The sequence below is a fragment of the Rana temporaria genome, chromosome 2, assembly GCF_905171775.1.
Source record: "Rana temporaria chromosome 2, aRanTem1.1, whole genome shotgun sequence".
NCBI classification, from domain to species: Eukaryota; Metazoa; Chordata; class Amphibia; order Anura; family Ranidae; genus Rana; species Rana temporaria.
The window spans coordinates 147,843,492-147,859,149 of record NC_053490.1 but is presented as its reverse complement, the minus strand read 5'-3'; the positions used below and the strand labels follow the sequence as shown (position 1 = coordinate 147,859,149).

The 15,658-nt window shown below is 43.5% G+C and overlaps 1 protein-coding gene across 2 annotated transcripts in view; it reads right to left on the bottom strand.

The window, feature by feature from the left end:
* Positions 1–15,658, bottom strand: part of EPSTI1 (epithelial stromal interaction 1) — a 121,116-nt gene that overhangs the window by 56,206 nt on the left and 49,252 nt on the right. For both annotated transcript variants that reach the window (XM_040341299.1, XM_040341300.1), the window contains exon 7: positions 613–697. In XM_040341299.1, coding sequence (XP_040197233.1) covers positions 613–697 — 85 coding nt within the window. The remainder of the gene's footprint in view (positions 1–612; positions 698–15,658) is intronic.

The following is a 15,658-nucleotide window of genomic DNA, read 5'->3' as shown; positions in this document are numbered from 1 at the left end:
GACGGATCAGCCTCGGGCGGTCGACATCGCGGGCAACCTGGACAGGTAAGTGTGCTTATTAAAAGTCAGCAGGTACAGTGTTTGTAGCTCCTGACTTTTATTTAAAAAAAATTACCGCTAGACCTCCGTTTTAAGCAGTTACAGCAACAGTTGTGTTCCTTTTTGGATAAAGGTTTTACATAAATAAAAGCTATTAATTGTAAGCATCCCTCTTAGTGGTAAATATTTTTTCTCAACCCTGTAACCGCTCCATATTCTGTTGGAAAACAAAAGACTTACTGGCTGGATGATCAGGTGAAAATAAAAGAAAGAAAGAAAGCCTAAAAAAGAAATAAATGCAGCCATCACATCTAAGAATTGGTAAGCTGCAATATAATAAATATTCACTTTTGGGTTTAATACCGCTATAATTTTGAGGTATACCTTTAAACGGCAGAGAAATGATTTCTAATTACAGTATCTGCTGCTTATTATTTCCCTTTACTCTCTCTATTAGCTAATAAAACCCATAGTTTGTGTTTAGTTTGATTGTTTACTCTGAAAATCTAAGACACATTATTATAGCACATTTGAAACAATTTGTAAATAATTATGATAAAATTAAACTCTTACCCATGCACTTGGTGTTCTCTCATAGCTGTTGTAGGAGGAACTATTTGCAGGCTGTGAAAGTTGGTCAAGAAATTCACTATTTTTCCTAGGGTTCAAAAAATACATGCTTTAAAATGTATTTATTTTCCAATATTTTTATTACGGCTTCAATAAAAGATAGAGAAAGGCAACATTGAAACACCTTTAAAATGTATTTAAAGCGGGAGTTCACCCGAAACATTTTTTTAACATTTGAGGCTCGTTTTGTGAAGGGGAATCGGGTGTTTTTTTTTAAATCGAAGCAGTACTTACCGTTTTAGAGATAGATCTTCTCCGCCGCTTCCGGGTATGGTCTTCGGGCTACTCGTGACGCGATGTATGCGACCGTCGGAAGCCTGTCGGAAGCCTGTCAATCAAATAGGAACGCCCAGTCCCGCAGCCCATACCCGGAAGCGGCGGAGGAGATCTATCTCTAAAACGGTAAGTACTGCTTCGATTTAAAAAAAAACCACACCTGATTCCCCTTCACAAAACGAGCCTCAATCTAATGTTAAAAATGTAGTTTTTGGGTGAACCTCCACTTTAGATAGATCATTGAAATACATCAAAAGAGCATGGATGTTGAAGTCAAACATTGGCTTGTTATACAGTGCCTTGAAAAAGTATTCATACCCCTTAAAATTTTCCACATTTTGTCATGTTACAACCAAAAACGTAAATGTATTTTATTGGGATTTTATGTAATAGACTGACGCAAAGTGGCAATTTTTTTTTACAAATAAATATAAAGTGTGGCGTGCATTTGTATTTAGCCCCGCTGAGTTAATACTCTTTGCAGAACCACCTTTCGCTGCAATTACAGCTGCAAATCTTTTCGGCTATGTCTTTACCAGCTTTGCACATCCAGAGAGTGAAATATTTTAAATCAGTTATCTGCATCAATCAAGTGTTCCTGGAGCAAGTGGTAGGCCAGAGACAGAGACCCCACCTATTAAGGAGAGTGAAAAGCAGAAGGGAAAGGTTCCTTGTAGGCAGGGCCAGAACAGGGGCAACGACTGCCTTTAGGAAACATTCTGGTAGGAATGTGGGTATCATACCAGTGCCATTACAGTGCCATCACCGTACACCACCAATCACCATGCCTCCAGAAGAAGCTGTCCTTTGGTAATACAGGCCCAAGCCTTGTAACACTATCCAAATACCAACTGCTCTATTGCCTTACATCTGTGCCTTCAAGTACTGTTATAATTATTTACTGCTACTCTATATTCAATATATAAGATAACCAAAACTTTAACAACTGTGTGTGGTCTCTCCCTGATTTGGCACTTAAGTCCTCCTACAAGTTCTCATAACATATCGTGAACAAGTCCGTTCAGGGTGTAAAACAGAACATGCACTGGCCCCCGTATACAAACAGTCAATGCTACATAAAATCACTGCTAACATCAGTAATGAATTATCTTTTGTCTTGATTCTAACAAGACTATATACTGGGGATTTCTAGGCTCATTAAGTGGCCCCTTTCAAGTCAGTGGGTATTCAGTGTACATTTTAGGACCAGTTGCAATAAGACCCACGTCTACTGAGACAAAGGATATACAGTAGGTGTACTCTTGCCGATAGTGGCGGCTACAGGAATTCTAGAAAAATTAAGTGACGTTGTCCAACATTGTATTTTGTTTATTAATAATGTAAGTATATAATGTAACATTTTTATGCTGGGCTTCTTGTTTGTTTACTGGTCCACCCCATAAATAATTGTGTAACTTATTTTCACACATCATTATAAATGAAAGCTAGCGATGTTGCCCTTTCTTGTTGGGAGGTCTTGTGTTTGGCTATGTTACAAAGGGTCAGGTTGGGTTTGCTTTCACAGCATTGATTATTTATATGGGATAGGTAATGCAAGGCAATTTTTTTTTTACTATAATTACAGAATTGAATTCAAATGTCCAGCTTAACCAATTTTGTGTTCTTATATTGGAGACCAATCACTCTCTACCTCTTTCCTCCATAGATGTCCCTATGTTGGTTCTAAAGTGGAGATCTGTATACCAAATTGTGCTATTTAGTAACCAAAATGCTCACAATGCTCTATATTTATGTTGAATCTCAGCATGTATGCTGCTATAACATCATAGTAGAGAGAAATTGTTGTAAAGACAACAGAAGTGTGTTTAACCACTTAAAGACCTTAGGTGTTTTTCAGATTTGGTGTTTGCAAGACTAAAACATTTTTTTCTGCTAGAAAATTACTTAAAACCCCCAAATATTATATATATATTTTTTTCTAACACCCTAGAGAATAAAATGGCGGTCATCGCAATACTTTTTGTCACACCATATTTGCGCAGCAGTCTTACAAGCGCACTTTTTTTGGAAAAAATTCACTTTTTTGAATTAAAAAATAAGACAACAATAAATTTGGCCCAATTTTTTTATATATTGTGAAAGATAATGTTACGCCGAGTAAAATGATACCCAACATGTCACGCTTTAAAATTGCGCCCGCTCGTGGCATGGTGTCAAACTTTTACCCTTAAAAATCTAGATAGGCGACGTTTAAAAAATTCTATAAGTTGCATTTTTTGAGCTACAGAGTAGCTCTAGGGCTATAATTATTGCTCTCGCTCTAACGATCGCGGCGATACCTCACTTGTGTGATTTGAACACCGTTTTCATATGCGGGCGCTACTAGCGTATGCGGGCGCTTCTGCGCGCGAGCTCGTCAGGACGGGGCGCTTTAAAAAAAAATGTTTTTGTTTTCTTATTTAATTTTATTGATTTTATTATTTTTTACACTAAAATATAAAAAAAAAAAAAATGATCACTTTTATTCCTATTACAAGGAATGTAAACATCCCTTGTAATAGAAAAAAGCATGACAGGTCCTCTTAAATATGAGATCTGGGGTCAAAAAGACCTCAGATCTCATATTTAGGCTTAAATGCAAAAAAAAAAAAAAAAAAAAGGAAAATTTGTCATTTAAAAAAATGACAAAAAAAAATTGTCTCTTTAAGAGGCTGGGCGGGATTGACGTTTTGACGTCACTTCCGCCCAGCAGAGCTATGAGGACGGGTGGGAGCCATCTTGCCCTCACTCAAGTCCTCACTCTCCAGGCGGCAGCATCGGATCTCCTCCGCCGCTACCGACGGCTCCGGTAAGCGACGGAGGGCGCGGAAAAGCGGCGGGAGGGGGGGGCCCCCTCTCCCGCCACCGATAACGGCGATCTCGCGGCGAATCCGCCGCGGAGACCGCCGTTATCGTTTACACGGCCGCCCGCTGAAAACATGGATATCTCAGTTGTGGCAGCAGCTGCTGCCGTTACTGAGATATCCATGCTTAAAAAGAGGACGTACATTTACAATAGGCGGGTCTTTAAGTGGTTAAATTGTATATTCATAATGAAAGGCAACAGTTATTCCCATTTAAAATTGTTGGTAGGTTTGATATACCTCTGTGATTCATTTAAGATTACATGCATAAAAATGTATATAACTACCATGATACATTTTAGCAGCCAACAATGCACTATATAGGCCCCTGAAGCCTGAAGGTAACCCTGCAATGTGTGTGGATCATATCCATTCCATGTATATTACTTGATATGTTTCTATAAATAAGCCTGTACTGTATGCGTACATAGGCCAGCCATGTTTGTTTATTAGATAGGGCGGCTTTGCTTCCAGTTTTGTGGTGCTTTGCAATGGGTATGCTTAATGTCCTTATATATGTCTTTAAAGTGTATGCATTATTTTGCTAGCGTATTTTTTGGAGTCTGTGTCAAGTTAGATAGACCTCCCTTCAAACTTGTCATCTAGGTATAACAGGAAGCAAGAATAATTTTGAGGTCAATTTGATGGAAAAACCACCTCTTTACCAGAAACAGATGCGCACTAGCAGAAACAAAGGGGTGAATCTGCACAGCAGGGACACAGACAGCAATCAAGCTTTGACAGGGGTTCCAACCCTTCCACATGTTGGCTATCTAAATATTAAAGTAGAAGTTCAGTCTAAAGCTATCTAAGCTTAAAGTGATTGTAACGTCTCGTTTTTTTTTTCTATAAAATTAACAAACATGTCATACTTACCTTCTCTGTGAAGTGTATTTGCACAGAGCAGCCCAGATCCTCCTCTTTTCAGGTCCCTCTTCTGTGCTCTTAGCACCCCCTGTCGAGTGCTTTCACAGCAAGTAGTTTGCTATGGGGGCACCCGAGCCGAGTCACAGCTCTGTGTATCCATTCAGACACAGAGCTGCGACCTGGCCCAGTCTCCTCTCTCTCCTGATCGGCTAGCTGACTTTGATTGACAGCAGCGGGAGTCAATGGCGTGGAGCCAATCAGGAGGGAGAGTCTCTGACGGACGAGACACTCATGGACATTGTTGGACAGAGATGGGGCTCAGGTAAGTATTAGGGGGGCTGCTGCACACAGAAGGCTTTTTATACTAATGCGTACAATGCATTAAGATTAAAAACCTTCTGACTTTACAATCCCATTCTAAGCCCTTAACTAATTATCCTTTAACCACTTAAGCCCCGGACCAATATGCTGCTAAATGCCCAAAGGCGTTTTTACAATTCAGCACTGCGTCGCTTTAACAGACAATTGCGCGCTCGTGCGACATGGCTCCCAAACAAAATTTACGTCCTTTTTTCCCCACAAATAGAGCTTTCTTTTGGTGGTATTTTATCACCTCTGCGGTTTTTATTTTTTGCGCTATAAACAAAAAAAGAGCGACAATTTTGAAAAACATTCAATATTTTTTACTTTTTGCTGTAATAAATATCCCCCAAAAACATACATAAAAAAAAATGTTTTCCTCAGTTTAGGCCGATACGTATTCTTCTACCTATTTTTGGTAAATGAAAAATCGCAATAAGCGTTTATCGATTGGTTTGCGCAAAATTTATAGCGTTTACAAAATAGGGGATATTTTTATTGCATTTTTATTAATTATTTTTTTTTTACTACTAATGGCGGCGATCAGCGTTTTTTTTCGTGACTGCGACATTATGGCGGACACTTCGGTCAATTTTGACACATTTTTGGGACCATTGTCATTTTCACAGCAAAAAATGCATTTAAATTGCATTCTTTATTGTGAAAATGACAGTTGCAGTTTGGGAGTTAACCACAGGGGGCGCTGAACGTGTTAGGCTTCACCTAGTGTGTGTTTACAACAGTAGGGGGGTGTGGCTGTAGGTCTGACGTCATCGATTGTGTCTCCCCTATAAAGGGGATGACACGATCGATGCGCCGCCACAGTGAAGCACGGGGAAGCCGTGTTTACATACGGCTCTCCCCGTTCTTCAGCTCCGGGGAGCGATCGCGACGGATCGCTCCCCGAGGGAATCCGCCCGCCGCACGCAGCGGGGGGGGGGGGGGGGTCCCGATCGCATCCCCGACCCGCGGAAAGGCAAGGACGTATATATACGTCCTTCTGCCTGTCAGTGCCATTGTGCGGACGTAAATAGTCGTGCGGCGGGCGTTAAGGAGTTAAAGGAAATGTGGATACTTATCTAATCTAAGTTTACTCCAGTCCGGTCACTCCCAGCGCTGGCTTCAAGCGAAAGGAGGGAGAAAAGACAATGGATGCCCCATATGATTGACGTCACCACCCAGGCACTGCAGCCATTGCAGCTGCTCTCTCCTCTCCCTGAAGCCAGGCGCTAGGGAGATCGCGTGACTGGACTGGAAGGGCCCTAGATAGTTAAGTATAGACATTTTTTCATTACAAGCTATTAATATAGGGCTTAGAATAAGGTTGGGAGCAGGTTTAGGCTTACATTCTACTTTAAGGTTAGAGGCTATCTTAGGAAGGGTGCAAGTGATCGGTCTTTAGTTTTTTCAAATCATCAACAATGACTTTGACTTCATTTTGCATTTGTGTTTTTTTTTATTTGTTATTAATAACCTCCAGTTATCGCAACTGAACAATACTGACTGGGTGACATTAACAAAATATGGATAATATAACAAAGAACCTTATCAGAACTGTCCTAAATAAATAGGCTGACATTCTCATAGTAGAACGTAGGAGCTAGCATTGTCCTTTCGCATACAAGGCAGCATTTGATGTAGATTAGCTGGTGCAATCTGTTTGCACACTTTACACTAGAAAATACTGTTAGATTAATGTGCACAGCTTGGAAAGCAAGCTCATAGGCATTCAATAAATTGCTTTCATTATTACACTCTGGAGAGCCTCTTTGAAAAGACTATAAAAGCCTAGTTTTCTGCCTGTTAGCTAAATAATTGACCTGCCTTTAAATCACCAGGAGGGAGTAATTTGCCTAAAACTAAAGAAATCATAAAACAGTTTAAGACAAAACTAAAACTTCAGAATCCATTGCATGATGTAAAGCATGTCTGCACTTTGATTACTAACTACCTTGCAGGTGATATAACAGACAAAGTGTAAAATATCCAGCGCAGTTCTTATACAGCTTATTCTGTGTTGTCCTACAGCTTCACAAATATTGGATTAAAAGAAGGTCATTTTAAATAAGAAACAAAAAAAAAAAACTATTGAGGAACAAAGAGTAAAAAAAGTCTAGTCTGTTGTCTGGTATGGTTTTCCCCTTACAACTTATCATCCCTAAAAAAAAATAGTCATAAGTCTTGAACTGTGGTGCTATACAGAGCAAATGAAAATTAATATTAAAGAGGTACTGTAGGTACTGTAAATATCTCCTAAACCTGCACATATACACTTGCTCCGACGTCATCGGCGCATGCGCACCAAAGAAACAGCTTGATTGTGCCATTTCTAAAGGGCCTGTGCCGTGTCCGGCAGCTCCCGCATTAATGCGTGGGAGTGACGTCATTGTGGCTCTGGCCAATCACAGTGCCAGAGCCTGTGAACCCGGAAATAACTCCGGGAGACATGTCACCAGTCACAACGGTGTATACGGACCGCTAAAACAGCTTTGCTCTAAGGTAAGTATTTCATAATGAGTTAGTATTTGATGCATACTAGCTCATTATGCCTTTGTCTTGTAGGTTTTCCTTTTTTTAGATGGGTTTACAACCACTTTAAACAGTTGGAAAAAATCTCCCTATTGAGTAAGCTACACAAATAGCATTTGAAACATATTGTAGCATTTACTATTTGAGCATGGTGCAATCGTACTAACTGATCTTCATTATATTCTACCACATGCTATTGTGTGGCTTTTTCATGACTGTCTTTCTTGGGAAAAAAGCACTGCTGAGAACTCCAGAATTTGAAGCGTAGAAAAAGCATACCATATAAGCATATATTTATTAAAAAGAAAAAGATGTAGAAGTGATTGGGTTTTTCTTGCAAGGTTTCAAAGATTTCCAGGCCAACAGGGAAATATAGTGACAAAAGTGAATTCTTGGTGTGCCACAGTCCTCCTTCCAGCTGCACATACCTTTTAGATGGGAGACACCTGGGAGGCAGCTTTGGAAAATGCAAATTCACTGTCTCTCAAGGGCTCTATTCTGCTCAGCTCCTGGATCAATGAGCTTCTTACTCTGTTGTGAATTTCAGAAGAGAAACATCCCTTCTATCACTTGCCTTCTTACGCCGCGTACACACGGTTGGAATTTGCGACAACAAATTTTGGATGTGAGCTTGTTGTCGGAAAATCCGACCACGTGTAGGCTCCATCAGACATTTGCTGTCGGATTTTCCAACAACAAATGTTTAAGAGCTGGTTCTCAATTTTTCCAACAACAAAAGTTGGAAATTCCGATCGTCTGTAGCCAATTTCGACGCACAAAAATCTTACGCATGCTCAGAATCAATTTGGCGCATGCTCGGAATCATTAAACTTCATTTTTCTCGGCTCATCGTTGTGTTGTACGTCACTGCGTTCTTGACGTTCGGAATTTCCAACAACATTTGTGTGACCGTGTGTATGCAAGACAAGTTTGAGCGAACATTCCGTCTGAAAAAAATCCACGGTTTTGTTGTCGGAATGTCCGATCGTGTGTACGCTGTGTCATTCTCACAGCTCCTGACCACTTTAATCAATCTTAATTAATCTAATTTACTGTACATTTTTATTTTCTCTTTATTTCCTTAACAAGTATATCTTAGACATTTGGATAAGCAGTAAGATGAGCAAACTCATTTGTGCTTAATTCAGCACCTAAAAAGAATAAGTGACAGCTGTGCTAAGTAGCAATCAAGCAGAATTAAAAGTATAATTGCACATTTTGTGGATTAACAAAAAGTTTTATGATTTTATTGCTTTTCCAAACTTCTAAAAAAGACATACAGTATCACTGGCAATCCTGTTTGAATGAAATTATGGTTTTGTTTTTGATTATTTGTGCATATATTTGCTTTAAAAGGGGATACATTCTATTTTTGGATGTTATGGATACATAACAGGTCATGCATATCTTTTATAAAAGGGTTCCCATGGAGGACTATGGACTCTCACTAATTAAATTGGATGTGACTTCACAGAAACAGTAAAACTTTGAATTGCGAACATAATTCCTTCCGGAAACATGCTTGTATTCCAAAGCACTTGTATATCAAACTGAATTTCCCAATAAGAAATAATGGAAACTCAGTTGATTCATTACAAATCCATTTATTCATAGGTCATTCAGTTTATAGTCCATATAAAAAGATTATAGCAATGTGATAGGTTGTGTCCATCCACAAATGGAAGCCTCCACAAGGTAATTAGAAGCAAAATCCAGAGTATAAAAGACACATCCCAGTATCCATCACTTTCTATCACCATTTCTATCCGTCCACCATCTACTGGGGCCGGTTGGTCTTGGGACCCTGCTTTTACTCCCTGCAGTGTACCTCACGCAGTTCCATCTCCATTTGTACCCCCTTGGCCGCCGTGGGAGACAATTTCATTGGCTGGCTGGACGTTTGAGCCGACGAGACACAAGCTCCTAGAGCTACTCCTGACCAAGCGATGTAATATTGCGAAACTAGTAGAGAGACTCCCTGTACTGTGACCCCAACACTCACTTGGATTCCCCTTTGGGGACTGTAATTGTGGTGATTTGATCGGTTGTCACAATATGTGTATCGTTTTAATTGTCTTCAATGTTTGATGTTTTTATTATTTTTATTGATATTGTATTAATAAATTGCTCTTTTCTGAGTCTACCTACTCATCCTGTACCGGAATAGTCCTCCATGCCCGTTTCCTTTTTTGGGGTTCTTTTGGGTCCCTGGGGTCCCTTTAGTCCTTCTGCTATCTAATCGCTTGTATATCAAAATGTATTAAAACATTTTGCTTGTCTTGCAAAACTCTCTCAAACCAAGTTACTCTCAATCCAAGGTTTTACTGTATATCATAATGTACTCTGTACAACAGGTAAAATTAATCAGTGATAACTAATTCTATCAGTTAAACAATGAAAATAATATAAGACATTTGATTAAATTCACCATATTATGAGTTCTGGGTAACATTAGATAACAAATGAAGGAGTCAAGGCAGACTGTGTATAACAGAATGTATAATACAAAAATTACAAGAGCACACCCTAAATCCAACAGCTATTTGTGTGAGTTCATTGTACTCAACTGTCAGTTTTTTTTTCAGACCATTTGTAAGGTTTACCAGTTCACATGGATTCTTATATAAAACAGCAATACTTTCACATGGAGTCTTATATAAAACAGCAAGCTGTTCATATGGATTCTTATATAGCAGCCTCCCTTTCCTGAAAGTGGAAGTTTAGTCAGAAAATTAAGTCCAGATAGATCACTTCAGACTGGCCTCTTTTGCAGGTATAGATAGCTATGTAAAACATAAAAAAAATAAGTGCCTATAATGTGCAAAATCCAGTAATACCCTGTCTCACCCTGCTCTGCACATGCTCAGTTGCTCTTTATTTTTAGGCTCAGCCTGATCAGCTGACAGCCTAAAGATTTACTGTTATTCTGGGGCTCTGGGCTTCAGCAAAATGGCAGCCTCCAGCAAGAAGAAACAGGAGCAATGCTGGGAACAATTTACATCACACACAAATTTTGGTAGCATAATTATTAAAGTGGAATGTATGCTCCATGCTAAAGAACATTCTTTTTTATCAAGTTGTTATGGGGTAAAGTTCCGCTTTAAGTCTACCAGTATTTGGATCCCTCAGGATACAAGGCGCAATGTGCTGTATTCGAGGGACTGGGACTTTACCCAGCAACCCATAGGAGAGTTCACATGCTGTATGTAGTGATAGTTAGGCTCCTTCAGGCCTCTCAGCGGCTCATTCCTCCCTTGGTCCTGCAGTTAATTTCCCCTTCCTACTAGGGTCTTAGCACAAAAAAAGGGGAAGGACCTCATTGGCTGCTGCTGCTGCAGCCTGGACTATGCCAGTCCCTAGCAACAGGGCCAGGAGGATTTCCATTTTCTGCTGTCATGGACATGCCCACCACTCTCAGTGGAGTGTGCAGTGAGCCTGAGGACAGGGCTTAGTAGAGGACTGCCCATGGAGAGACTGAAATGCTGTGTCTTGAGCTCTGGGCTCCTGCAGATTTGGACATCATCAGGAGGATAGTGTTAGATACACTAGCAAATTCAGATGCACTAACAAATTGAATCCAAACTCCATCTGCTGATCCCCTGGCAGTGTGGAATGGTTTGTCTCAACCCTCTAACTGGTATATCTGCTGGACATATTGTTATGTTGAAAAATGACAAATTACAAAAAATAAAGAAAACATTTAAATAAAGAAAAGAAAGCCTGAAAAGAAAACTGATACAGATGCCACATCTAAGAATTGGTAAGCTCTAATATAATAAATGTTTGCTTTTGGGTTTAATACCACATTAATGTTGCTGTTAGATACAGGACCATATGCTACTACCATGTCAGTGCTGCTAGAAGAGGACCACACACTGCTGAAGTGATTGTACTGATCTAGTGCTGGGGGCTGCTATTTGCTTGATCCCAGTCAGTGGCCACAGCCTAGTTTCAATCCATATCCACCCTGAGTGTGGGAGCGACCACCTTGGGGTTGCAACAGAGAGAACTTTGCCTGAGCACAGGAGTGATGAAAAGCCTTTTGGCCACTATTAAGTGTTGCTAGCTGTTGTTGACAACGCTATACTTTTGGAGAGGATTTGAGCCCAGAGGTGAAGCGTTAAAGGCCTTAATGCCGGCACTATCTTGGTAAGTTCTCCACTGGCCAGTGGTCTAGTCAGGGGCTAGGATATAATGAGGCCATCCTCCTGTATGTCAAAGATTGCATCGTTTTCTAACATTGCCTGTGCAAGTACCGTATGTGAAGTTATTCTAATCTGTCTTTTTTGCCTTCTTTAATAAAGCATTGCCTATTTCAACAGTTCTGGATGTCTTAGGCCCCGTACACACGGTCGGCCTGAACCAATGAGAATGAACCGAAGTTCAGTTTCATCGGACCAAACCGACCGTGTGTATAGGCCATCGGTCTGTTTTCCTTCGGTCCAAAATTTTAAAACATGCTTCAAAACCGAACCGATGGACCGCTGCCCGATCGGACCAAACCGATGGTTAGTACAGAAAAGCATCGGTTCAAAACCCGCGCATGCTCAGAATCAAGTCGACGCATGCTTGAAAGCATTGAACTTCGTTTTATTCAGCATGTCGTGTGTTTGACGTCACCGCATTCTGAGCCGATCGGATTTTGGACTGACGGTGTGTACGCATATCAGGCCGTACGGCCACTTCAGAGGTGAACCGATGAAAACGGTCCGACGGACCTGTCACATCGGTTTGGTCCGACCGTGTGTACAAGGCCTTAGTGTTACACAGGTTCAGGTATAGGGGAAGTCATCACTGGAGCAAGGTAGGAGGACCCAAACAAATCCAGCGGCTCCTCCAGGTGTAGTGTAACAAGTATTAGATGGCTAGGAGAACTAGCGAAGTTCAATGCCGATGCTGGAGTGATCTTGGTCTTGTGACTGGCTGGAAGCTGAGTACAGATTTAGCCGATGTGAAAACTGGCAACAGGCAGCAGTATAATCTGTAAACTTGGCTGGAGTCATAGCAGGCGACAGACAGTAGCATGATCCAGGCAGAGGTCAGAACAGGCAACAGACATTAGCATAACATGGGCTTATGATGGATACATAAAGCACCACTTTGCTACCAGGCAAAAAAACAATGGGGGCTAGGCAGACAGAGCTTACCAGAGCAATGGGGACACAAGTCAAGGGAAGTGCTTCTATTGGCCAATGAATGAGGTGATGCCAAGTGGCAAGCTGCGGGGGAAAAGATATAGGTGGTGCAGGCCATGGGAGACGCACAATCTACCTAGGCTGGTAGGTAGGCAGGCAGTTGGAGCCTGTGCTGAGTGTAATTTTCTCGCGTTTATTACCAACCATGTTTAAACTTCCAAGGCAAGTTTTAAACCTGTTGGTGGCTATGAGAAACATAGAACTAGTATTTTTTACATCCATCTTTCTATACAGTAGGTGAACCCGATTTTGTGTCAATCTCGCTCTCTTTCTCGGCGAGATTGAGCACCTACGAGCCCCATCGCGGGAGCCAGCGCCGAGCTGGCTTGCCGCGATGGAGACAGAGCCGTCATAGAAGCGACGGGAGATCCGACTTGGATTCCCGCCAATTCTACACGTGTGCGGCGTTTGTTATGAATCCTGAGGGGGAAGTCCCCGCCGGATTTTAAATAAAAATCCGGCATGGGTCCCCCCCTCAGGAGCATACCGGGCCCTTAGGTCTGTTATGGGTTGTAAGGAGAGCCCCCCTACGCCGAAAAAAACGGCGTAGGGGGTCCCCCTACAATCCATACCAGACCCGTATCCAAAGCACGCTACCCGGCCAGCCAGGAAGGGAGTGGGGACGAGCGAGCGCCCCCCCCCCTCCTGAGCCGTACCAGGCTGCATGCCCTCAACATGGGGGGGTTGGGTGCTCTGGGGCAGGGGGGCGCACTGCGGCCCCCCCACCTCAGAGCACCCTGTCCCCATGTTGATGAGGACAGGGCCCCTTCCCGACAACCCTGGCCGTTGGTTGTCGGGGTATGCGGGCGGGAGGCTTATCGGAATCTGGGAGCCCCCTTTAATAAGGGGGCCCCCAGATACCGGTCCCCCACCCTAAGTGAATGAGTATGGGGTACATCGTACCCCTACCCATTCACCTGCAAGAAAAGTGGTAAAAACACAAATAAACCACACAGGGTATTAAAATATTTTATTTTTCTGCTCCGGAGGCCTCCCCTGTCTTCTTTATTAGCTCTTTTACCAGGGGAGGCTTCTTCTTTGACGTCTTCGGGTGGGTGGGGGCCGCCGTCTGGTTCTCTTCCACCGCCGGGGGGGGTCGCTTTTAAAAAAGCCCCCACCCCCCGGCGGGTTTCCTCCGGCGTCTTCGGCGGGGCTCTTCTTCTTCCGCTATCCCGACGGGTCTTCTCAACTCTCCGGGGGTCTCCTTCTGTCTTCGCCGCTCTTGACTCGGCGCACCCCGGTTCTTCGTCTCGCTGTCCGGTGTCTTCTTCCGTGATGTACGTCTTCTCCTTCCGTGCTGTGATGAGTTCTTCTTCCGTGCTGTGACGTCATGTTCTTCACTTCTCTTCTTCTCCCGATGTTGACTCGCCGGTCCTCCTCGCTGAAATGACGGATGCGCGCCTTGCATCGGACCTATATAGGCCTCACAGTCCCACAGCTCTGTACCTACCCATGTGATACCTACCCACGTGGTAGGTATCACATGGGTAGGTACAGAGCATGATGGGACTGTGAGGCCTATATAGGTCCGATGCACCCGCGCACCCGTCATTGCAGAGAGGAGCCGGCGACGTGTCAACACCGGGAGAAGGAGAGAAGTGAAGAACATGACGTCACAGCGCGGAAGAAGAACTCATCACAGCACGGAAGGAGAAGACGTACATCACGGAAGAAGACACCGGACAGCGAGACGAAGAACCGGGGTGCGCCGAGTCAAGAGCGGCGAAGACAGAAGGAGACCCCCGGAGAGTTGAGAAGACCCGTCGGGATAGCGGAAGAAGAAGAGCCCCGCCGAAGACGCCGGAGGAAACCCGCCGGGGGGTGGGGGCTTTTTTAAAAGCGACCCCCCCCGGCGGTGGAAGAGAACCAGACGGTGGCCCCCACCCACCCGAAGACGTCAAAGAAGAAGCCTCCCCTGGTAAAAGAGCTAATAAAGAAGACAGGGGAGGCCTCCGGAGCAGAAAAATAAAATATTTTAATACCCTGTGTGGTTTATTTGTGTTTTTACCACTTTTCTTGCAGGTGAATGGGTAGGGGTACGATGTACCCCATACTCATTCACTTAGGGTGGGGGGCCGGTATCTGGGGGCCCCCTTATTAAAGGGGGCTCCCAGATTCCGATAAGCCTCCCGCCCGCATACCCCGACAACCAACGGCCAGGGTTGTCGGGAAGGGGCCCTGTCCTCATCAACATGGGGACAGGGTGCTCTGAGGTGGGGGGGCCGCAGTGCGCCCCCCTGCCCCAGAGCACCCAACCCCCCCATGTTGAGGGCATGCAGCCTGGTACGGCTCAGGAGGGGGGGGGGCGCTCGCTCGTCCCCACTCCCTTCCTGGCTGGCCGGGTAGCGTGCTTTGGATACGGGTCTGGTATGGATTGTAGGGGGACCCCCTACGCCGTTTTTTTCGGCGTAGGGGGGCTCTCCTTACAACCCATAACAGACCTAAGGGCCCGGTATGCTCCTGAGGGGGGGACCCATGCCGGATTTTTATTTAAAATCCGGCGGGGACTTCCCCCTCAGGATTCATAACAAACGCCGCACACGTGTAGAATTGGCGGGAATCCAAGTCGGATCTCCCGTCGCTTCTATGACGCGCTTGCTGGGATGTGCTGTCACTATTCCAGTGAGTGCGAGGTGTCGGGGAGATCTCGGCACCCTGTCGCCGAGTATCAGCGCGACGCTGTCGTGCTAAAAGCACAATATCACAAACACCTACTGTATGTGAGAGATAGTAAGAAGACTGTAGAGGGTGTTCCAGCATCTCAAGAAGGCACATTCCAGGATCACCAGATTCCTGATAAAAGTGACAACATTTACCTCTATGGTTGACACAGGCTAACACATTGGTTTAGCTCAGCAGAACACTTCAGAATAGCCTGGAAAAGGGACTCTCTAGAAA